Below are 24,386 nucleotides of genomic sequence, written 5' to 3' on the forward strand. Positions count from 1 at the left end.
TTCACACCTGAGCGTTTTACAGCGCGTTCCTACGCGCTGTAAAACGCTCAACAAGGAGAAACCTGTGCTTCCCTATGGGAATGGTTCTCACCTGGGCGTTTTACAGCGCGTACGATCGCGCTGTAAAACGCCCGGCGCTCAAAAAAGTTCTTGAGCTTTTTTGGGGCGTTTTGTCGCGCGTTCCCGTACATAGACTTTCGGGAACGCGCGACAATGGGCGTTTGCTTGTCTCTGTATGCGCGATTGTAAACGCCAGTACAATCGCGCATACAGAGTGCTCCATCGCGAACGCTCAGGTGTGAACCCAGGGTAAATCACTCTCTCAGACTAGGCCCAGCATCCGCTCTGTCCATGTCCTGCAGTGTCTCTCTCTCTCTCTCTCTCTATATATATATATATAATGTCATTATATAATACTGTTGAGACAATAAAATCTTTTAGTACTCCCCCTGGGTGGGCCCCTTCTAAGTCCGGGCCCCAAAGCAGCCACTTCCCCTATAGCTACGCACCTGATTGTTGTATACACATTGCTCAATGAGCACTGTATGTACAGATCAAAGAGTGGCAACCACTTTCTGCTTCGGTCCCAGTGGTCAGTTTATCCCCAGGTAACTGCACAAGCTGCTGGGTCTTAGTAGACCCAGATCAGCTCTATAGTGATACATTAAGGCACTGCAAATACTCTGGGATTTGTGTTCCCTCTGTAATTGAGGCTAATATGTGAGCCCCAGTTACAGGAGAAATCAGCTGTAGAGGGAGATTTATGACAACTGGTTCAAAGGAAAACTGGATTAGTTGCCCATATCAACCAAACATATTCCAGTTTACATTTTTCAAATCAGTTTAGGTACAAATCTGCTGACAGATGCCCTATAAAGAGAATGTTTCAATAGTTAGAGATAAGTATGTAGAATAGAAATATTGTTTGTTTTTTGTTTAAATATTGTAGTTAATTAGTATTTATTTTTAAACTTTCCTGGGATTTGGACATATTGGAGACACACACTTCCTTCCTGCATTGCCTGTATAGACGGTGCAAGCAGCGGTGGTATGCTTCATGCAACTGGAAATTGAGAGAAGCAAGTCATGGGAGTGCTAGATTTGGAGCCTTATATGTGTGTATGTTACTACCCCGCCTCATCTAGGCTGTAAGTTTCACAGTAGAGCTGTCAATTAGGGGTGGGCGAATCGTGCTTCGGATCCAAGATCCAAAGTCGATTTGTTTCCCCAACTTCGTTTTAATCCTGTACGGATACTTACAGCATTAAAATGTATGTGCTGCACTGAGGCAAAATTAGACTTCGGTGAAGAACTTCCATCTTCGATTCTAGCAGCACATACATTTTATTGTTGTATGGAGACAGTTGAGCAACAAATCGACTTTGGATCTTGGATCCGAAGCGCGATTCGCTCACCCCTACTGTCATTGCTGACCATGTCCCAGTGTACACAGCAAGCTGACAATACAAAAGCAAACACACAATGTAATGGCACTCTATAAACATATAGATACATTTTACTAATGCTGTATGATCTATAAAGTATATGAGGTAGATGGCAAATCATTTTTATCACAATAATTTGTGCCCATCCCTTATGGTAAGGGTGGTCTTTTTTAGATGGGACCCTATTCTAAAATGGCTCCTCTCCTTGTACCTACAGGTCTCAAATTCAGGGAAAGTAGGATCCAGCTATGTACTGCGAGTGTTCAATGTTTGGTGCTGTGACCTACAAACTACATGCAGATGTTCCGCAGAACCTAAAGCCCCAGCCCTGCAAGGCACCAGTGCTAACCACTGAGCCATTTTTGAAGATTTCTTAATCTTTCTCATCATTCCCTAAACCTTTCATTCAGCACCTATTCTCCAGCTTAGTTACACCATATTCTCTAGTGCAGAGGTTACTTTTTGTAAAGGTCCAAACCTGGGTCTGCTGTTGGGTGAAGGTCTGAGCCACAAAAAATTGCCCAAAAATGACAATACCAGTGGAGTGCTCTTCAACGGGTTGTTTTTAGTTTTTTTTAGAATAAGCCACTCCTCTAATCCCAACCAATCCCCTTAGTGCCGCAATACAATAAGCATTTCCCATTAGTGCCGCCTCACAACAGTGATTCTCTTAAGTGACCCCCCCCACCCCAGACAGAAATGATGGAGCACATTTATTAAGATGGGCCTTTTAGACGCCGGTCTTAATAAAGGCCCTGTGCTGGCGGTGGATCTGCCGGAGTTATGAAGAGGCGCAGGCCTCTCCATAACTTCGGCGCATCCAGCGCCAGTTCTGAATATTAGATGGCTTCCAAGCTGTCTCACATTTAGACCATTTTCTACGCCTAAAACAGCCCGGCCCTTCCCTGCCCGCACCACGCTCATAATCTTAGACCTGTCGTGGACAGGGTGAAGTCGCAGATAGCGCCATCTGCGCCTGAAATACACCTAATTTAGGCGTATTTCAACTTTGTAAATGACCCCCAATGTAAATGCCCCACACACAAAATGAGTCCCCCCCCCAAATAAAGGGATACCCTCTAAGCCCCCACACATAGTGCCCCTAAGAGAACATCAGGGAGACAAATGCCTCCCTGCCTCACGCTCGGTGGTTCAGTGCAAGCAGGCAGGATGCAGTGATGTCATTGCACCTGCTTCTCTGAGCCGCTCTGTGCTGTGCTGTCTGTGACTCGGCGTACCTGCTTGCGCTGAACCGTGGCTGGCAGGGGGAGGGTCAAGCAGGAAGCTTACAGCTCCCTAGTTCATCACTGTATTCAACTGTATCTGCTTCCTGACACAGATGCAGTTGAAAGCTGGCGGCCATCGTCTGGATTCAGACCAGAGTCCACCTGTTGGGTGCCCCCACTGTAGTGTATCCACTGTTCCTAACTCCCTGCTCCTAATTATGCTTTGTCACTCATCTCATGTAAGGTCTGCTGGCCTGTATATCACTGTCCTCCATTTATTTTATATGCAGTCACTGTATTATTCTTTTTATGTTTTACCCTCTGACAAATTGGTGGGAAGTAATGTGGATGTTTAGTTCCTGTAAATCCACATCATTGAGACACAAGGGAAATATTCAGAGAACGTTTGTATCAATCGGACAAAACAACAATATACTGCCCGTTGCCCATTATGGAAATGGTCTGTAACTGGAATTTGATGTGTGAGTGCTGCCTGAATCAATGAATGATCTATCTCTGCTTGCTCTTGTCTTACTGATCAGTGAATAATTCATTGTATCCATTAATAGTATTATGGATTAATGAGATTGGTTCTACATCTATATGAGAGGTTGCCGTATCTGGTCATTCTGAACAGCTCTTTAGGCTTCAACTTTTCTAAAGCGGTATTCTGGCCTCACAATATTAAAGGGGTTGTCTCATCATGGACAATTGGGACATATCGCTAGGATATGCCCCCATTGTCTTATAAGTGCGGGTCCCACCGCTGGGACCCACACCTATACAGAGAACGGAACCCCAAAAGTGATGGAGGGCGCACTGCGCATGTGCAGCCTCTCTCAATTCATTTTCTATGGGGTCGCCGTAAATAGCCGAGCGCTGGCTCGGCTATTTCCATCAAGCCCATAGAAGTCAACGGGAGCAGTGGCCAGTCATGCATGGTGTGCTCTCATTCATTTCTTTGGGGAGCCGGCTTGGTTGTGGCAAGACCGGAGTCCATCACCTTTCAGGGCTCCGTTCCCAATATAGGTGCAGGTCCCAGCAGTGGGACCTGCACCTATAAGACAATGGGGGCATATCCTAGCCATATGCCCCCGTTGTCTATGATGAGACAACCCTTTTAATGGCCTATCTTTAGGATAGGTCAGCAGTATCCTTTCATTGGGGGGGTCAGACTCTCCTCACGGGTTTGCCAACACGTTTTCTGAATAACAGCAGTGATGCATAGTAATTACAGCTTTGTTCTATTAAAGGGACACTGAAGCCTGAAAAGCTAGAAAAATGAAGCATAACCTGCTCAGGAAATTTTGGCTGTAGTCCTTTCTTCATGGACAACTGCTGCAGAAGGCAGTTACATATACACACTGTATATATCTTGCAGTCAGTGAAGTGCCTCTTTTTCCCCTGCCTCTCCATCTTCGTCTGGAGACCGGCTCTGTGCACCAGTTTCAGCTCACAGACAGGAAGTTCTGTCCCTGTTACAGGTCCATATAATTTATTTATTTTACTGACTTGTATAGCACAAACATATTCAGCAGTGCTTTACAGGCATCATCATTATTACCCAGCTTTCCCAGGACCCTGAATGACAAATCTGTCTACCTATAGTACTATGTCAAAGTGATAACTGAGCATATACAATGTATGTAGTTTGATCTCCAGCATATTACTATATGCTACCCAGCTTTCCAAAGCTGCTGAAAAGCAAATCTGCACAATTATTAAAGGATAACATTTAGACCCTAATTTCAATTTTTATATGTGTAGTTACTAATAACATGATATTCCAGAATCAGTTACTATTAGACTGACTTACCCCATATTTAATAAGATTCAGCCCTTAGCAACCAGTCTGCATAAAACTGAAATCTCACTATTCAATTAAGATGGCCGCCACTGCCCTCACCCTGAGGCTAATCCCGCCTAGCCAGTAACAATAGCCCCCCAAAAGTGTCAGTAACCCGAGCCCTCCCCCTAAAGGGTTAATCTCCTGCAGCACAAAGGGGTCCTCTTACCACATGTTGCTTTCATTTATACACCGAGCAGACGGCAGATCTCCCTTCCCTGCTCTGCGCTGCTTCAACTCTGCATTCTCCAACTCTGCTGAGTGAGGGAGCGTCTGCCAAGCGCAGGGACAGGGAGAAGTGCACACAGCCCAGGCACTGTTCTCAGCTGCTGGGGAGGACCTGGCTTTAATCATTTACCTACAGTCCCTGGCTGTCAGTAATCTGACCCTGCAGGCTGCTGCTTCTGCGTCCTCTGTCCTTCAACACATAGACGGACCTGCATAGCAACCTGATTTTAAGCAGAGGTAAAAGTAGGCAGTACAGGGAACAAAACTGTGGAATTAAGGGGTAATTGAGTACACAGTGAAAAGTTGAAATAGGGCCACCAAGGAGATATTAATCACCACAATCCAATACTCCAAAAATAAAATAAAAAAATACGACAGTTAGGGTCCATTCACACGTCCGCAAATGGGTCCGCATCCATTCCACGGACCCATTCATTTTCTATGGGGGCGGAATAGATACGGACAGCACATAGTGTGCTATCCGCATTTGCAGAGCGCGGCCCCTATCTACAGATCCGCAGCTCCACAAAAGATAGAACATGTCCTATTCTTGTCCGCAGCTGCCGACAAGAATAGGCATTTCTATAGGGGTGTCGGGCGGGTGTGTTGCGGACCCGCAAATTGCGGGTCCGCAACACACCACGGACCTTTGAATGGAGCCTTATCCTTTAAGTGAAAGGAACAATTATTACTGCACAACTGGGCAGATTAGCTACTCTTCTGTGTGTTCTATAGTTTGGGAATCTTTTTTTTGTTTATTATTATTAACTAAAAATGGCCACACTCACTGGGTAGGCAATAATTAACCAGACTAAATTCAGGCCCTTCCTCCTAAACTTCCTGGCTCCCGTGCACTAGCATTAGAGGGGGAAGGGGGGGGGGGGGCAAACACATGGCGGCAGCCTGAGAGAACAATGCACTGCTTTTCTATTGTATTTTTCGTGATCTGCAATTGTGATATCTGACGAAATGGGCAAATAAAAGACACATAAGGAGATTATGTTCCGTTTTGTTAGTTGTTCTTTTTTTTTCTTCTTGTTTGGATTCTGGGTTTAGTGACCCTTTAAAGTGAACCAAACAAATCTGTAATTACCATGCAACATCATTACTGTTGGACTGCTTTTGATCTGATATTGATGGTCTTTCCTGAGAATACACCATCAGTATTGTGAAACTGGAATACCCCTTTAACGTGGTTATCTTATAGTAAATTGACAACAGGAGGTTGGAGTGGATATCTGAGATTTAAAGACGCTCTTCCACAAAATATTTAATCATCTGGCATGTTAGTAGAGTAGGTAAATAGAAATATTAATATTACTGGATTAACTACATCGGTCCTGGCCCTTACTGTACCACGGGACCACCATCCAGACTTACTCAATCTTACAGCATCTTATGAGTGGATCGGAAGGCGCTTTCTTTATTCTTTCCTTATGAGACCTTAAATGCAGTGCCTCACACCAGGGAGGCTTGTCTATTACAAATTATTAAATATTAAAAGACCAAACATGCAATGCGACAACTCACTGCAATATAGAGTACAAAATTGCATAATAATTACAAGTGCTACACTATAAGTGAGAGATACTTGGCAAATCGTTTTGTACAAAATTATTTGAGCCCGTCTGCCGCACGTCAAGGCAATCTCTCAATGGCTTCAGTGAGTGAGGGGGAGCAGGCCTGACTATGTACTAACACTAATTAAAATCAGCCTATAGGGCAGACAGGATGGTCAGGAGTGCATGACTGAGGAGGCAGCCACACCTCCAGTACAAACTGCAAAGAAAAGCCAAAAAAGGGGGTCAGTCTGCACATCCCAAACCGCAGGAGCACATTGCTATGGCAGGGAACAACGCTAAAAGACAAAACATGCAATGCGACAACTCACTGCAATATAGAGTACAAAATTGCATAATAATTACAAGTGCTACACTATAAGTGAGAGATACTTGGCAAATCGTTTTGTACAAAATTATTTGAGCCCGTCTAACAGAGATCGCCTTGACGTGCGGCAGACGGGCTCAAATAATTTTGTACAAAACGATTTGCCAAGTATCTCTCACTTATAGTGTAGCACGTAATTATTATGCAATTTTGTACTCTATATTGCAGTGAGTTGTCGCATTGCATGTTTTGTCTTTCAATGTTGTTCCCTGCCATAGCAATGTGCTCCTGCGGTTTGGTATGTGCTGAATGACCCCCTTTTTTGTCTTTTTTTTTATTATTAAATATACCTAGACTAGGGTCTCCAAACCACGTTTCTTAGGAAGTAATGGGGTTCATTGGAACTAGGTTAGGGGTTCCCAGAATACAGGCGCAGCAGTTGCCTGATATGACTGGCATGCGCAGGCAAACCAATTTAAAAATCTTGGTCAGAATAATGATTTATAAAATGTCTACACTAAGTTTTTTTGAGGTGAGATGAGAATGGGAGTAGTAGTTTCCTGGAGAGAAAACTTTTCATTGGTACATTGGGAAACACTAGCTTAGACCAATGTGAGTTTTAAGCACTTTGTGGAATATTATTAGCATTGTATCAAGTATAATAATAATGCAGACAAATACAAGGTCCAAGTACTAAGTAAGGTGCTGAGAAAATCCAGGGTACAGCATCAGAAAAGCATGTTAGCAGGCAGGCTTAGAGAATTGGATGCATTCCTGCTCCAGCTAATACCGAATGCTTATTAGCATCCTACTTGGCTGAAAACCTTGGGATGGAGCCAGGCTGGAGATGCCTGAACATGAACCTGAGGATAGTGTGACAACATTAAAGTGACTTAAACATCTCTAACGTGCTGTGGATAAAGTCCAAACTGGCATGTAGTGACTAAGGATTAACTGCAGAACGAAGTACACAAAATGGCTCACCAGAAATGGCAAATCCTACAGTGCTGTGAAGAAATATCATCTGTGGTTCTTCAGCACATTCAAGAAGACTGGATTAAACGTTTAACCATGTGCATCCGGCAGAATGGTGGACACATAGGACATGGCATGCTAAGCATTTTAGGAAATTTTGACCTTGCTTAATTTCTAAACAGGTAAAGATAAGTTAAAACTGACACAGTAAATTCTACCCAAAATTGATATATCACATCACCCCCTTCCCATTGGAAAAAACCGAGCTGAATTCAATATGGTGGATTTCAAAATGGCGGCCGAAAAACATTTCCTCCAGCAAATAATGCTCTATCAATTAATACTGGTCAGTCATTGGAATTACATTTTCTACAAATTACATCAGTTATAAGGGTGTGTACAGACTTTTGCTTCGCCCTTTATATAAAATATAATACAAATGACTTGGAATGGAATGATGACTGCATCTTTTCTATCAGTATTATAATCTACCAGCAATTATAGTAGTGTCCACAGTATAATTTGTAATATGGAGCATTATCATGTCATAAATCATGATATCATTATTATTATGAATCTTATCATTTATGTTTTATCAATTCCTACAAAATGAGACCTTGGAAAAAAGTTAAAGGGAACCAGTCACATTGTGCATGCAGCCCTACCTTCAGCATGTTATAGAGCTGGAGGTGCTGAGCAGATTGATACACGGTACATATAGTTTTGTAGCAAATGACTGCATAACTTTATTTAAATATCTGTCCTTTTTATGTTTAGGAGTCCAGTGGGTGGTCCTAATCAGAGACTGACAGCTAAAGTCAGGTCCATAAATATTGGGACATTGACACAATTCTAACATTTTTGGCTCTATACACCACCACATGGAATCTGAAATGAAATGAACAAGATGTGCTTTAACTGCAGACTGTCATCTTTAGTTTGAGGGTGTTTACATCCAAATCAGGTGAACGGTGCAGGAATTACAACAGTTTGCATATGTGCCTCCCACTTGTTAAGGGACCAAAAGTAATGGGACAATTGGCTTCTCAGCTGTTACATGGCCAGGTGTGTGTTATTCCCTCATTATCCAAATTACAATGAGCAGATAAAAGGTCCAGAGTTCATTTCAAGTGTGCTATTTGCATTTGGAATCTGTTGCTGTCAACTCTCTAGATGAGATCCAAAGAGCTGTCACTATCAGTGAAGCAAGCCATCATTAGGCTGAAAAAAACAAAACAAACCCATCAGAGAGATGGCAAAAACATTAGGTGTGGCGAAAACAAGTTTGGAACATTCTTAAAAAGAAGGAACGCACCGGTGAGCTCAGCAACACCAAAAGACCCGGAAGACAACTGTGGTGGATGACCGAAGAATTCTTTCCCTGGTGAAGAAAACACCCTTCACAACAGTTGGCCAGATCAAGAACACTCTCCAGGAGTTAGGTGTATGTGTGTCAAAGTCAACAATCAAGAGAAGACTTCACCAGAGTGAATACAGAGGGTTCACCACAAGATGTAAACCATTGGTGAGCCTCAAAAACAGCAAGGCCAGATTAGAGTTTGCCAAACGACATCTAAAAAAGCCTTCACAGTTCAGGAACAACATCCTATGGACAGATGAGACCAAGATCAACTTGTACCACAGTGATGGGAAGAGAAGAATATGAAGGAAAGGAACTTCTCATGATCCTAAGCATACCACCTCATCAGTGAAGCATGGTGATGGTAGTGTCATGGCGTGGGCATGTATGGCTGCAAATGGAACTGGTTCTCTTGTATTTATTGATGATGTGACTGCTGACAAAAGCAGCAGGATAAATTCTGAAGTGTTTCGGGCAATATTATCTGCTCATATTCAGCCAAATGCTTCAGAACTCATTGGATGGCGCTTCACAGTGCAGATGGACAATGACCCAAAGCATACTGCAAAAGTAACCAAAGAGTTATTTAAGGGAAAGAAGTGGAATGTTATGCAATGGCCAAGTCAATCACCTGATCTGAATCCGATTTGAGCATGTATTTCACTTGCTGAAGACAAAACTGAAGGGAAAATGCCCAAAGAACAAGCAGGAACTGAAGACAGTTGTAATAGAGGCCTAGCAGAGCATCACCAGGGATGAAACCCAGCGTCTGGGGATGTCTATGTGTTCCAGACTTCAGGCTGTAATTGACTGCAAAGGTTTTTCAACAAAGTATTAAAAAGTGAAAGTTTGATTTATGATTATTATTTTGTCACATTACTTAACAAGTGGGAGGCACATATGCAAACTATTGTAATTCCTACACCGTTCACCTGATTTGGATGTAAATACCCTCAAATTAAAGCTGACAGTCTGCAGTTATAGCACATCTTGTTCATTTCATTTCAAATCCATTGTGGTGGTGTATAGAGCTAAAAATGTTAGAATTGTGTCGATGTCCCAATATTTATGGACCCGACTGTATCTTTCTATGCACACTGGGAATGTTTGTCAGTCACTAAATGGAACCACCCAGTGGAAACAGAAAGAGCAGAGGCAGTTCTCCAGACCCCAAAAAAATTACCAGGAGCCATTGGCTCCTAAACAAAAAAAGTCGCCAAATTTAAAATGCACATAATTAAAAAAAGGACTTGACAGAGAAGATGAGACGCAGGTCACAGTAGTAAGCCAGCACTACATATAGGAGAATACAGCAACCCATACCTCTCGCATTCAGTGACATCTTTTGGGGGACAAGGTGACAACAAATGGCGAATTGCGCGGTTTTGATTTTTTTTTCTGTTATGGCCTTCACCAGAGCGGAAATATTTTTTTATATTTTAATAGCTCACACTTTTTTCGGATGTGGCGATATGCAACATGTTTATTTTTTATTGTTTGTAAATTTTATATGTAAAATTGGGAAAGGGGCGATTTAAACTTTTAGTATTTTTTTTTTTTTTTTTTTTACTTTTTATTTAATAACCATTTCCCCCTTAGGGGCTATAACCTGGATCTTCTCATCCCTTGTCCTATTCACCCCGATAGAGCTGTATTAGGGTGAATAGGACTTCACTCTCCCTGCTGCCCTGTGCATAGTACACACAGCAGCTGGGAGATTACCATGGCAGCCAGGGCTTCAGTAGCGTCCTGGCTGCCATGGTAACCAATCGGGCCCCAGCAGTGTAATCTGCCACTGCCACCAATGGAGGATAGGGGACCCTGTGGCCACCATATAACAATGAGGGGGTCCTGTGGCCACTGCGCCACCAATTATACTAATACTAAGGGGGGGGGCCCACTGCGCCACCAATGAATGTAATTAAAGAGGAACTTTCATGGGTCCAAAGAATATGAAATAAGTAGCAGGCTACATAGAGTGGTGCCCAGGGATCTAAGTGCACTTACTATTATTCCCGGGCGCCACTCCGTTCGCCCGCTGTGGCCCCCAGTATTTTCAACATTCAGAGCACGGAGGAGGAGACACCAGTGTCTCTCCTTCTCCCTGAAGGCAGCGCTGTCCAATCGCAGCTCAGAGGCAGGGAGAAAAAAACGTGCTCTGAATGTTGAAAATACCGAGGGCCACAGCGGGCGAACGGAGCGGCGCCCCGGAATAATAGTAAGTGCACTTAGATCCTTGGGCGCCGCTCTCTGTAGCCTGCTACTAAGTTCATATTTTTTGGACCCATGAAATGTCCTCTTTAACTCATTTATACAAGTGTCAGCAGCGGTATCACAGACCCGGCACCCGGCCTCAATAACGGCAATTACCCGTATCGCATGCCCTGTTATTGAGCTTGTAGTAATATGTTTTACATTCATTGGTGGCGCAGTGGCCACAGCTCCTCCCCTCCTCCTTCCTGCTATCTCCCTATTGGTGGCAGTGGCGGCCACGTAACAGTGGGGAGGGAGGGACTCCTTCCTTCTCCACTGTGGTAGTGAAGAGCATGGCGCTTGCGTTGTTCTTTAACTGATACTAGGCTGCGCAGCAGCGCGGCGGTCCAGTCTTGTCGCCATCTGCAAATTTTAAGGCGCATTGGCGACCGTTTTGGTCGCCATCTGGAGCCCTGAGAGGTTGAATAAAATACAAATTATACTGATATGTTTCCACAAAACTATATCAATCTGCTCCTTTCCATAACATGCTGCCTTCAGATCAGACACCATGTTGAGCATGATAGTATTCCCATTAAGACAATTTAAATGACCACACCAGATTTTCAGTTTTCTACCATTAAAACATTGGGGGAGATTTATCAAACTGGTGTAAATTAGAACTGGTTTAGTTGCCCATAGCAACCAATCACATTCCACCTTTCATTTTCCAAAGGAGCTTTGAAAAATGAAAGGTGGAATCTGATTGGTTGATATGGGCAACTAAGCCTGTCCTGCTTTACTCTGCAGTGTACTTGTTTTAAATGGAATGTGTTGTCAGAATATTACAGTATGTTTGGCTCCATAACATGCACCTAGGATTTAGAGGAGGAAAGTAAGAATTTTTTTTTTTTCAGCAGACACATTAGATCCCCATTCCTCATCAGACCCCAAATTAGATCCCCATTGCTCTTCAGACCTCAGACCTCTAAATCAGGTCCCAATTATGTATCAGATGTCTGATCAGACTTAAAAATAAATAAATGAACTTACCTCTCCTGCTCTGGATGGCACCGCCACTCGCAAGATGTAGCATGCTCTTCCTGCACTCGCCGTCGCTGGTGTTCTGCCGGCTTCGCACAGCATCGTCCTGACACTACGTCCTGACACTGTACGCAATTAGGACACAGCACAGCAAGCGATTCACAGAATCCCAGGGAGAGGCGAGTACAGCCAGCACCAGAAGTGTTTTCACCGTTCACTGGTCCTTCTGTGTACTAATGAACACTTCCATAATGGAAGTGTTCCTTAGTATTTGCTTTATAAGAAGCACTGCCATTACCCCACCACCACCACATTTGGAGGAAATAAGTGTATCTTATGGAGCGAAAAATACGGTACCTGTTGTTTGAATCAAGTTTTTACTGGAAACATTTTTTCACACTGACTTCTGGTTTGTAGAGAGAACTTTTTAAGTTTTTGCTGTGTACATACACTGTGGTCAGGGACAGAATACATTGCGTGGATAAGTGAAGGATTACAATAAAAATAAAAAAAACTTTAGGCAAGTAGCAGAAAATCACACTAATAAGTGACAGAGCTTCCTCCTTCTCCTCCCTGCACCATGACCTTGGCACTAGACACAGAGCACACCCACAACATTCTCCCATAGAAGTCAATATTAGTTTCTTCTTTCCAGGTGCCTGCTGCAAAGCAAATCTCTGGGACTACTCAAAACTGCTGCATGATCAAATAAAGGAGAGCATGGAAACAAATTTATACCCAAATTAAAACAAATTAAAAAAAAGCATGCTTTAGAAAATGTTTTAAATTAGTAGAATAGACTTAGGGGTTTTCCGGAACCTAAAAATCTCAGGATAGATCATCAATATCTGATCGTGGGGTCCAACTCCTGACTCCTACACCATTCACTGTGAGCGCATTGGCGTCTCCTCTGCCTGCGACGTCACTTTTATCACACCATACAGCACTTCGGGCCTCAAAGATACCTTTATCAGGCTTTTTTCTTTGAGGTCGACACGTCACATGGTGCTTTAGATGAAGGCAAAATAAAACAGATTTTGGAGGGAATGCAGACGTTTTCTCTTCATTGGTGCCATCCTAAAGATAGGTCTTCAATATTTAATTCCCATGAAGAAAAGTTTAAATAACATATGCACTTATAAACTCTATATATACTGGAAAGCAGTCGATTAAAAACTTTCCTGTTGCTAAGAGCAGGAATGTAATGCTGTAAGTGTTCACCCTCTTCACAACAAACACGGACTCCGCTTGTCACGTTTTCCTTTGTGAAATCAACTTAGGAACTGAAGTTAAAAATCTAATTAGCGTCTGACACTTGTCAAAGCCGCTACCCACACAAGAGCAGAGCAGCACTGTGAGCCCTTTTTAAATCCAAAACCAATGAGAACACTCCGGTAATGTCCTGCATTTTCTGTGTGTGACAAATTGGCAAGGAGAGAAAGACGTGTTCTCGGTAATATTGATGCCTTGAGCTTAAAGGGAACCTGTCGCCTCCAAAAAACCATCCCAAGCCGCCAGCAGTACGTAACAGTAGCCAGCAGCGTGTTTCAGACGATAATTTTCTTCCTGAAGGCAGATGCGGCTGAAGCTCAGAAAACGTTCTTTAATCCCCTGCCCGGCGCGCTTCTCTAGTCATGCTAGAAGTCAAGGGGGCAGCGGCCTCCTTGTTTCAAGTTAAGATAACCACGCCGCCTTCCCTGCCCCTTCGCTGTGACTGACAGCGCTTATGCAGAGAGTTCGGCAAAGCCAGCCTAACTGACGGCTGTCACTCACAGGGAAGGGGGCGTGGTAATCTTGACTTGAAGCAAGGAGGCCGCTGCCCCCTTGACTTCAAGCCTGACTAAAGAAGCGCATCGGGCAGGGGATAAATGTTTTGAGCTTTAACCGCATCGGCCTTCAGGAAGAAAATTATCGCCAGAAACGCGCTGCTGGCTACTGTCACATACTGCTGGCGGCTTGGGATGGTTTTTGGAGGTGACAGGTTCCCTTTAATGTAGCAGAGAATTGTCCTTGGAGGATTAAAAGCTAAAACCATTTGGAATTGTGTAACTTCAGTATCCATTGGATACTGTTTTTATTGGATGTCAATACAATATGATGGATATCCCAGCTTTCCTGAAGGATACATTCAGATATCTAGATAGAAATGTTGTCTTCCAGTCCATTCTCTACAAGTGCAATGTGTTTCTCAGTTGTGTATTTGTGCTTTGAAGCCTTGTGCCCTTTTGTATGTGAAGAACATGGCGTACGCCGTATCCCTCTCACAAGTTTTTTATTGTTGTTGGCCCAATTTGATGCTCCCATGATGGTCCTCCAAATAATAGCATATTCCGCAGCTCTTCACAAATTAATACACAAGTAAAATGTCAAGTAATCAAAACAAGGTAAAAAAAACAATGAGAGGTCCTGTTCATAAGAGCTAACAGTCTAACTGCAATGGCAGGGGTGACATAGTAGGTACATGGTGCAAATTTTGTCCAGGAGGCCAGCCCCCTGTATTGGGATGGGGAATATAAATAAAGCTGCATATATATTAGCCATTGAGTGACAAAAAATGCAAAGTGCCTCAACAAGGGTGGTTACAAGGACAGGGTAAAATGAAGATATTGGTGGCCAGGACAGGGTGTGTAAAGACCATGGACTTCTGTTATGTGATGGAAACACGCAAGAAACACTATACTTATGTGATATTGTTTAATTGTACCGACCTGGAGAATGAAAATAAAAGGTCACTTTTACCGCATCGGAAAATCTATAAAACCTGTGGCAGAAATGTGTTTTATAATTCCACTCCACTTGAAAAGTTTTCTTGATTCCCGCAGCATTGTATACAACTGTACATGGTGCCATTAGAAAGTTCAACTTGTCCCGCAAAAAACAAACTCTCATACGGCTATGTGAATGGAAAAGTAAAAAAGTTATTGCTTTTGGAAGGCTGAGAGTAAAAATTGAAAATGGCCCGGTCCTGAAGGATAGAATACCAATTAGTGAGTTGTAGTAATCCACACAAGAAACGATCAGGGTCTTGATTAGTGCCTTTGGCAGTGTCATTGATGAGGTAGGGTGGGATCCTAGAGTGTTTTTAGGGCAAGGCAACAGGATTTGCCAGTGGATTAAATGTCATGAAGAAATTGCAGATCAGAATCGCCAACCTCTAAGCTCCCAGGGTTTTAAAATCTTGTGAAAGAATTGCTCCTTATTCACCACTATTTTATTTGAATAGAATAAAAAAACAAATTATTAGCATTGCAAAGATGACTACAGTAAATTTCATATAATGATCTTGCATGTGGCCAGCCCCTTACAGGAGAATAAAAGAATCTTTGTAACCTTATCTTAAAATTAATAGTCTTTCTCCATGGCTAAATCCATCTTGGAAGAGGAGATGGACCATTAGCTCACTGAACAAGCAGATTCCATGCGGTCTATGGAGAGGGGATGGGGGAGAAGAGCTAAGGGAGAGAGAAACAGAAGCATCTTTACAGACATTATGCTGCAGATAATAGCAAGTATTTTATTGTCTACTAGCTACAGGATTCGCATCTACACTGCTCAGTACTTTGCTATAATGTCTTGCATACTGCTGCAGCTTTTCTGTGTATGAGGGATAGTGATAGGAGAACAAGATCTGCTCTAGTTTCTGCGTACCATGTATGGGAGACCTCATAGCAGTTAGTCCCAACACACTAGCTCAGAGACAACTGAGAAGTAGACATAGAGCCTTCAGAGGGGAAACTGGTGAAAGCGTCATATGATGCTCAGATATAGGATTATTCCTCATGGCCATGTACACTTTAAGAACTGCTTTTGAGTGAGAAAAAACTGAAAAAGTTGGGAACAACTGTTCTGGAACTGTTTTAGCAGGCTGGAGACTTGATGGTTTGTTTTATAGTCACTTAAAAATTACATTTTCAGATAGTCTAGCATGACGAATTCCAAAGCACTCTTATTGTCTACATTGGTAAAATTATGTTCAGTTTATAATAATTAAAAATGTCTGCTCTACATAGTATTTTAAAGTGGCTTTTTCAGCATGATCAACCCTAATAAACCAGTGAATAAACCAGTAATATGTAGAATTGCTTTCTAAGCATAGAAATCGACTCCTCACATTATGGTAAGGCTACAGTACATAGTGTATATGATTTGTACATGCTAAGACTAGGGTTGTCACGATACCAAAACAGAACTAGGTGCGGCACCAAGGGGTTAATTGCCACAGATTGCAGTGCCTTGTCATAGAGGTCGGGTGCCGGGTATGTGATTCTGCCGCCGGAACCCACCGCCTATATTTGAATTAATAGGTTAGTTATCTTCCTTGGTGGTGCAGTGGCCACATCCCCTCCCCTCCTCCTCTCCTCTCTTTACATTGGTGGCAGTGGCAGCAGCGGCACGGTGGAGAAGGAGAGACTCCCTCCTTCTCTACTGTTCTGCTGAAGAGAACATGGCGCGCGCTGCTCTCAGCACGCGCCATGTTCTCTAAAACTAGGCTGCGCAGTAGTATCGGTAAATGCCATATCCCGGTATGGAATCGATCCGGGTACAAAAGTATTGATTGGGTATCGATGCACAGCTCTGCCCTCACCATGCTGAGTACTCCAAGAATTCAGCCCCGCCCCCTAGTGCTCCAACTTGTTTGTTTGCATATTAATAAAAATGTATATATCTCTGCAGCTGTTTAGCATAGAGACAAAAGAAAGATATAATTTTAATCAGCATGACACATTATACTAGGCAGTATGCCTGGTTTAATATGGTTTGGTCATGCTAACAGAGCCTCTTTAAGACCTTCATGATAAGTACATGCCAGATAGTAATAAATCTGTACAGTGCATTCATAGATTATAGTTGGGTATAAAATCACCAAAACATGACATCACGGCAGCAGCCGGGCGGAGAAAAGGAGCAACTGCATTGGAATCGTCTTGAAAGCAGATTAGCATTTTGCAGAGAGGTACTAGTAGGCTCTTAAAATCCTTGGGGCACCAAAAGGGCTCTGCAAGAGCCGAGTTGTTGATCTCTGGTGCTAAGAGACCCAGGACACTGGGCAAACGTCCCAGGGCTCATGCCCCTAATGCCAGTTGTTAGCAGCATAATATATGTGATTTATGTCAGTAACTACTGACAAAGTTGAATTCGTCTTCACTATTTCTGTATATGATTAAATAAAACTTAGCCGGTCCTGAAAAGAAGTCATTCAGTAACCTACCGTATTTATACTGTACCTTGTGATATTCATGTTAAATTTCTGCATTTGGTTTGCTGGCTCCTCAACCTACAGTCATCTTAACCACTTCACGAACGCCTATTGCAGTGATGGCGAACCTATGGCACGGGTGCCAGAGGCGGCACTCAGAGCCCTCTCTGTGGGCACCCGCTCCTTGGAAAAAGTCTATGCCATACCAATATGCTTTAGACTTTTCCTGCCATTCATCAGCACAGGACGCACTATGAACAGCACAGGCAGGGCACTGAATGTAGGCTATTAAGCTATTATAGCTAAATGATAAAGTACATGGAAGATATACTATATTGGTATTCAGGTCAAATTGCCGTGTTGGCACTTTGCGATAAATAAGTGGGTATTTGGTTGCAGTTTGGGCACTCTGTCTCTAAAAGGTTCACCATCACTGGCCTATTGACTATAAATGTCCTATAGGAGGTCGTTTATCTCTGAATGGAGGTTCTGGAACGTCCATACAGACATAGCAGCTGCACTCTAATGGTGCAGCTGCCGAGCAGGGGGGGGGGCCCACTGTCAGTGACAGCAGGGCACCCCAAAGAGAAGACAGGGACAGTTCCCAGGTGTCCCTGCCTTCCAGATTGCTGGATACACAGCGGTCAACGAGTGCTGTGTATAGAGATCAGGAAGCGCTATGCTTTGATCATGTGACTGCCGGGGCCAGGAAAGTGCAGGAGCTGTCGGGTCTAACACAGACCTCAATCAGCCCTGCAATGAGGCTGTACAGCACAATATAGTGCTGTACAGCGTCTCTAGGGGGTGTATTTTCCCTGTAACTGGGGCTACCATGTCAGCCCCAGTTACAGAAGAAATCAATAGTGGGAAAAAAAAAGGGAAGTTAAATGTACCCCAGAGGTCTTGTATGACCTTATGGGGGACGCAAAGTGTAAGTATTTTATAAATAAAAAAAAAGGTTTCACATGTTAAAAAAATAAATTCCCCAATTAAGCAAAAAAATTTAAAAATAGAAAAAAATAAAATAGACATACGGTATTTGGTATTGCCGCATCCCTGACGGCTGGCTCTATAAATATCACATGATCCACCCTGTCTGATAAACACCATGAAAAAAAAAAAGAAACTGTAAAAAAAGCCATTTTTGTCACCTTACATCACAAAAAGTGCAACACCAAGTGATCAAAAAGGCATATGTCCCACAAAATGGTACCAATAAAACTGTCACCTCATCCTGCAAATAATGAGCCCCTACATAAGAAAATCGCTCAAAAAATTAAAAAAAAAAACTATAACTATAGTCATTAAAGCATCATTTTTTTTTGTTTCAAAAATGCTATTATTTTGTTAAAGTTAAACAAATAAAAAGTATACATATTGGGTATCACCGCGTCCATAACAACCAGCTCTATAAAAATATCACATGACCTAACCCCTCAGGTGAACACCGTAAAAAATAAAATAAAAATGAAAACAGTGCCAAAAGCCATTTTTTGTTACCTAACATCGCATAAAGTGCAACACCAAGCGATCAAAAAGGCGTTTGCCCCCCCAAAATAGCACCAATCAAACTGTCACCTCATCCCGCAAAAAATGACACCATAACTAAGACAATCAGTCAAAAAAGATAAAAGCTATCGCTCTCAGACTATGGAGACACTAAAACATATTTTTTTTTGGTTAAAAAAAATTCTATTATTGTGTAGAACTTAAATAAATAAAAAAAAGTATACATATTAGGTATTGTCACAATCTGCTCTATAAAAATGTCACATGACCTAACCCATCAGGTGAACGCTGTAAAAAGAAATGAATAAAAACTGCTAAAACAACCAATTTTTTGGTCACCTTGCCCCATAAAGTGTAATAATTAATGATCAAAAAATCATATGTACCCAAAAACGTCAACTCTTCCGGCAAAAAACTAGCCCCTGCACAAGACGATCGGCAGAAAAAAATTAATAAATGGCATTCAGAAAATGGAGACACAAACACAATTTTTTTGTAAAAAACTGAAACAAACAAAGTAAGTAGACGTATTTGATATCATTGCGTCTGTAACAACCTGCTCTATAAAAATAGCACATGATCTACCCTGTCAGATGAATGTTGTAAAAAATAAAAACCGTGCCAAAACAGTGCCATTTTTCTGTTACTTTGCCTCACAAAAACGTAATATAGAGCAATTAAAAATCATATGTACCCCAAAATAGTACCAATAAGACTGGCACCTTATCCCCTAGTTTCCAAAATGGGGTCACATTTTGGGAGTTTCTACTGTAAGGTTCATCAGGGAGGCTTCAAATGGGACATGGCATCTAAAAACCAGTTCAGCAAAATCTGCCTTGCAAAAACCATATGGTGCTCCTTTTCTTCTGCCCGTGTGCCCTTACATCAGTTTACGACCACATGTGTAGGGCTGAAACGATTATTCGAATAACTCGATTAAATCGAGTCAAAAAATTCATCGATGCAGTTTCCCTGCATCGAGTAATCGTTACATCACATATCGCCGGACCGCGATATGATCATTTTCTCCTGAGCCGGCCGGCACAGCGGAGGGAGGAGGGGAGGGACTGTGGCCACTGCGCCACCAATGAATGTGCCGGCCATATCCCACAGGGTCCCCCTCCTCCCCCCCATCATTGATGGCAGTTTGCAGTTCCGATCTGTTACCATGGCAGCCAGGAGTCACGCTACTGAAGTCCTGGCTGCCATGGTATGTTAGTGAGCAGAGAGCAGCGCATTATACTCACGTGCGCTGTGGCCGCCGGTCGCTCCTTCTTCTGTCTGTGCGGCGGATTGCTAATGCTTACAGCATTAGCAATGCGCCGCACAGACCTATGAGAAGGAGCGACCGGCGGCCACAGCGCACGTGAGTATAATGCGCTGCTCTCTGCTCACTAACATACCATGGCAAGTACTAGCCGCCCAGCTCAGTGAATATTGATGAGCTGGGCGGCGCTTCCAACGGCAGTTGTGGCGAGGCTGGCTGGGCGCAAGTTGATATGAAGCACCGCCCCTTGGGCAGATTGAACGCCAGGAAAGCAGGTTATAAAACTTCAGATTACTGTATTTATGAGGTGGACAGGGGGGATACTTAGATGATTCTAATACCCTTTATATGACCTGTACTGTCATATATACCCCTAAATATGCTTTTTGGGCCTGCCAGTGTCCCTTTTAAGATCAGATCCTCTGCCAGATCTCAATACCGGAAAACAATAACGCAAGTGTGAAAGTAGCCTTAGATGCATAGCTGGACTGAATAGATTAGATAGATGGATAGATTAGATAGGTGGGTTAAGGGCCCTTTACACGGGCCATTTCTCGCTTAGATGATTGCTAGCAATTGTCCATAGGAACGCTCGTTAGCTATTATCTGCCAATGTAAAGGTGCTGCTCGTTACCCGACGACGACTGAAAGGCTTGTTCGTCGGGTAATCGCATCATTCATGAAGCCGGCCAACAAGTCTGTATGGGGATGAGAGATGGCGTTAGCTAATAGCGACCCATAGTCTGGAGGAGATCTCTGCATGTAACAGCAGCGGTTTCCTCCGCTAGAGAGCAGGAGCTAGTCGGGAAGGAACGCTTCCATCCCAACAATCACCTACAAAATTGGTCCCTGTAAAGGGGCCTTTATAATGATGGGTTTGATAGATTAGAGAGAGACTAGAGCAGGGATCAGCAACCCCCAGCACTCTAGCTGTTGTGAAACTACAACTCCTAGAATTCTTTGTCACTTCTATGGGAGTTGCAAGAACAGCCGAGCAAGTGTGCATGCTGGGAGTTGTAGTTTTACAGTAGCTGGAGTGACAAGTTGTTGACCCATGGATTAGAGAGACTGATTATGGTACCTTTTAATGTTTTATGGTCATGTTCCTGTGGACTTATTCCATGCTTCTGTAGCATTAAATGTATTTTATTCAACAAGAAGAAATTGTCCGTAAGTTCCGTAACATTAATTAGTGTAAATCTGAGCAATAAGAGATTACAGCTTCTGTCGGTGCACCTGGGGGACGTCGGGGGAGTAGACACGTTCCTCTTGAGTCAGCAGCCACAAAGATGGTCAAGCACAGAGTGATCGCTATAGTGATGTGTGTTCTAGAGGTAAATAACCGGAACTCTGCTGCCATCTAGTGGCATGAACTTTGTACTACTACAAAAACTGACAACCCAGTCATGAGAAAATATACATGTTTTATCTGTTTTAATGTATGTATCCAGAGGTGATTTTTTTATTTATTTTTTGCTGATTTTTCTTGTTCCCTATTTAATCTCTGGTTCTTAATAACCTGCCACATGTGTTTGTGGTTTTTTTTTTCCAGCGGTAATTCCTTTAACAGACTCTGAACACAAGCTTCTACCTTTGCACTTTGCAGTTGACCCTGGGAAGGACTGGGAATGGGGCAAGGATGATAATGACAACATTAAGCTGGCCAGGTAATTTTTACTCTCCTTTTTAGGGCTCATGCACACAACCGTTGGATGTTTTGCAGTCTGCAAATTGATGATCCCCAAAACACTGATATCAGCTGTGTGCATTTTGCGGAACGGAATGTCCGGCCCATAATAGAACAGTCCTATCCTTGTCCATAATGCAGACAATTTTGCAGAACGGCCATGTGGAAAGCACACAAAGTCGTTTCCTTTTTTTATGCGGCCACGTTGAAGTGAATGGTTTCACATACGGGCCACAAAAAAAAAAAACTGAACGGACACGAGAATAAATAAATGTGTGTGCATGAGCCCTTAGATTTCCATCCTGCATAGGATATCCGTGCCAGTGGACTGTTTTGAGGGTCCATGGTCATCAGATATTAAACGTTGCCCCTCAGACAGACAGTATTACTCCAAGAAGACTGCTGTAGACTTCTGGTTGCTTCATGAAGTCCATGAGTAGAAGATAAATATGCAGCTAATAAAGTCTTGGGAGTCTTATACATTACACTACAGCACAGTCACATTCAGTACATGCAGCTCCGCATTATTCAGCTGAAGCCAAGAACAGAGAATCTAGGGCACCAGCTATTTCGTTGGCTATTGTAAGGCAACGCTTCCATGATTATCTGGTTTTGACTCAATGCAATGTTTTAGCTCAAAATTAGCCTTTCTTAAGCAAGTCATTGCATCAGGTCAATTAACCACTTCAGCCCCGCTAGCTGAAACCCCCTTAATGACCAGGCCACTTTTTACACTTCTGCACTACACTACTTTCACCGTTTATCAACCTTACCACCCAAATGAATTTTACCTCCTTTTCTTCTCACTAATGGAGCTTTCATTTGGTGGTATTTTATTGCTGCTGACATTTTTACTTTTTTTGTTATTAATCGAAATGTAACGATTTTTTTGCAAAAAAATGACATTTTTCACTTTCAGCTGTAAAATTTTGCCAAAAAAACGACATCCATATATAAATTTTTCGCTAAATTTATAGTTCTACATGTCTTTGATTAAAAAAAAAATGTTTGGGCAAAAAAAAAAAATGGTTTGGGTAAAAGTTATAGCGTTTACAAACTATGGTACAAAAATTGAATTTCCGCTTTTTGAAGCAGCTCTGACTTTCTGAGCAACTGCCATGTTTCCTGAGGTTCTACAATGCCCAGACAGTAGAAAACCCCCACAAATGACCCCATTTCGGAAAGTAGACACCCTAAGGTATTCGCTGATGGGCATAGTGAGTTCATAGAACTTTTTATTTTTTGTCACAAGTTAGCGGAAAATGGTGATGATTTTTTCTTTTTATTTTTTTCTTACAAACTCTCATATTCCACTAACTTGCAACAAAAAATAAAAAATTCTAGGAACTCGCCATGCCCCTCACGGAATACCTTGGGGTGTCTTCTTTCCAAAATGGGGTCACTTGTGGGGTAGTTATACTGCCCTGGCAATTTAGGGGCCCAAATGTGTGAGAAGAACTTTGCAATCAAAATGTGTAAAAAATGACCGGTGAAATCCGAAAGGTGCACTTTGGAATATGTGCCCCTTTGCCCACCTAGGCTGCAAAAAAGTGTCACACATCTGGTATCGCCGTACTCAGGAGAAGTTGGGGAATGTGTTTTGGGGTGTCATTTTACATATACCCATGCTGGGTGAGAGAAATATCTTGGCAAAAGACAACTTTTCCAATTTTTTTATACAAAGTTGGCATTTGACCAAGATATTTTTCTCACCCAGCATGGGTATATGTAAAATGACACCCCAAAACACATTCCCCAACTTCTCCTGAGTACGGTGATACCAGATGTGTGACACTTTTTTGCAGCCAAGGTGGGCAAAGGGGCACATATTCCAAAGTGCACCTTTCGGATTTCACCGGTAATTTTTTACACATTTTGATTGCAAGGTACTTCTTACACATTTGGGCCCCTAAATTGCCAGGGCAGTATAACTACACCACAAGTGACCCCATTTTGGAAAGAAGACACCCCAAGGTATTCCGTGAGGGGCACGGCGAGTTCCTAGAATTTTTTATTTTTTGTCGCAAGTTAGTGGAATAAGAGACTTTGTAAGGAAAAAAGAAAAAAAATGAAAAATCATCATTTTCCGCTAACTTGTGACAAAAAATAGAAAATTCTAGGAACTCGCCATGCCCCTCACGGAATACCTTGGGGTGTCTTCTTTCCAAAATGGGGTCACTTGTGGGGTAGTTATACTGCCCTGGCAATTTAGGGGCCCAAATGTGTAAGAAGAACTTTGCAATCAAAATCTGTAAAAAATGGCCTGTGAAATCCGAAAGGTGCTCTTTGGAATATGTGCCCCTTTGCCCACCTAGGCTGCAAAAAAGTGTCACACATCTGGTATCGCCGTACTCAGGAGAAGTTGGGGAATGTGTTTTGGGGTGTCATTTTACATATACCCATGCTGGGTGAGAGAAATATCTTGGCAAAAGATAACTTTTCCCATTTTTTTTTTATACAAAGTTGGCATTTGACCAAGATGTTTATCTCACCCAGCATGGGTATATGTAAAATGACACCCC

General features: G+C 42.6%; 1 protein-coding gene across 2 annotated transcripts in view; it reads left to right on the plus strand.

Annotated features, from left to right (window-relative positions):
* The window catches only part of OTUD7A (OTU deubiquitinase 7A), a 293,318-nt gene that overhangs the window by 256,741 nt on the left and 12,191 nt on the right, over positions 1 to 24,386 (plus strand). For both annotated transcript variants that reach the window (XM_044279731.1, XM_044279732.1), the window contains one exon: positions 21,730 to 21,844. In XM_044279731.1, coding sequence (XP_044135666.1) covers positions 21,730 to 21,844 — 115 coding nt within the window. The remainder of the gene's footprint in view (positions 1 to 21,729; positions 21,845 to 24,386) is intronic.

Source organism: Bufo gargarizans, chromosome 2 (genome assembly GCF_014858855.1).
Source record: "Bufo gargarizans isolate SCDJY-AF-19 chromosome 2, ASM1485885v1, whole genome shotgun sequence".
Lineage (NCBI taxonomy): Eukaryota > Metazoa > Chordata > Amphibia > Anura > Bufonidae > Bufo > Bufo gargarizans.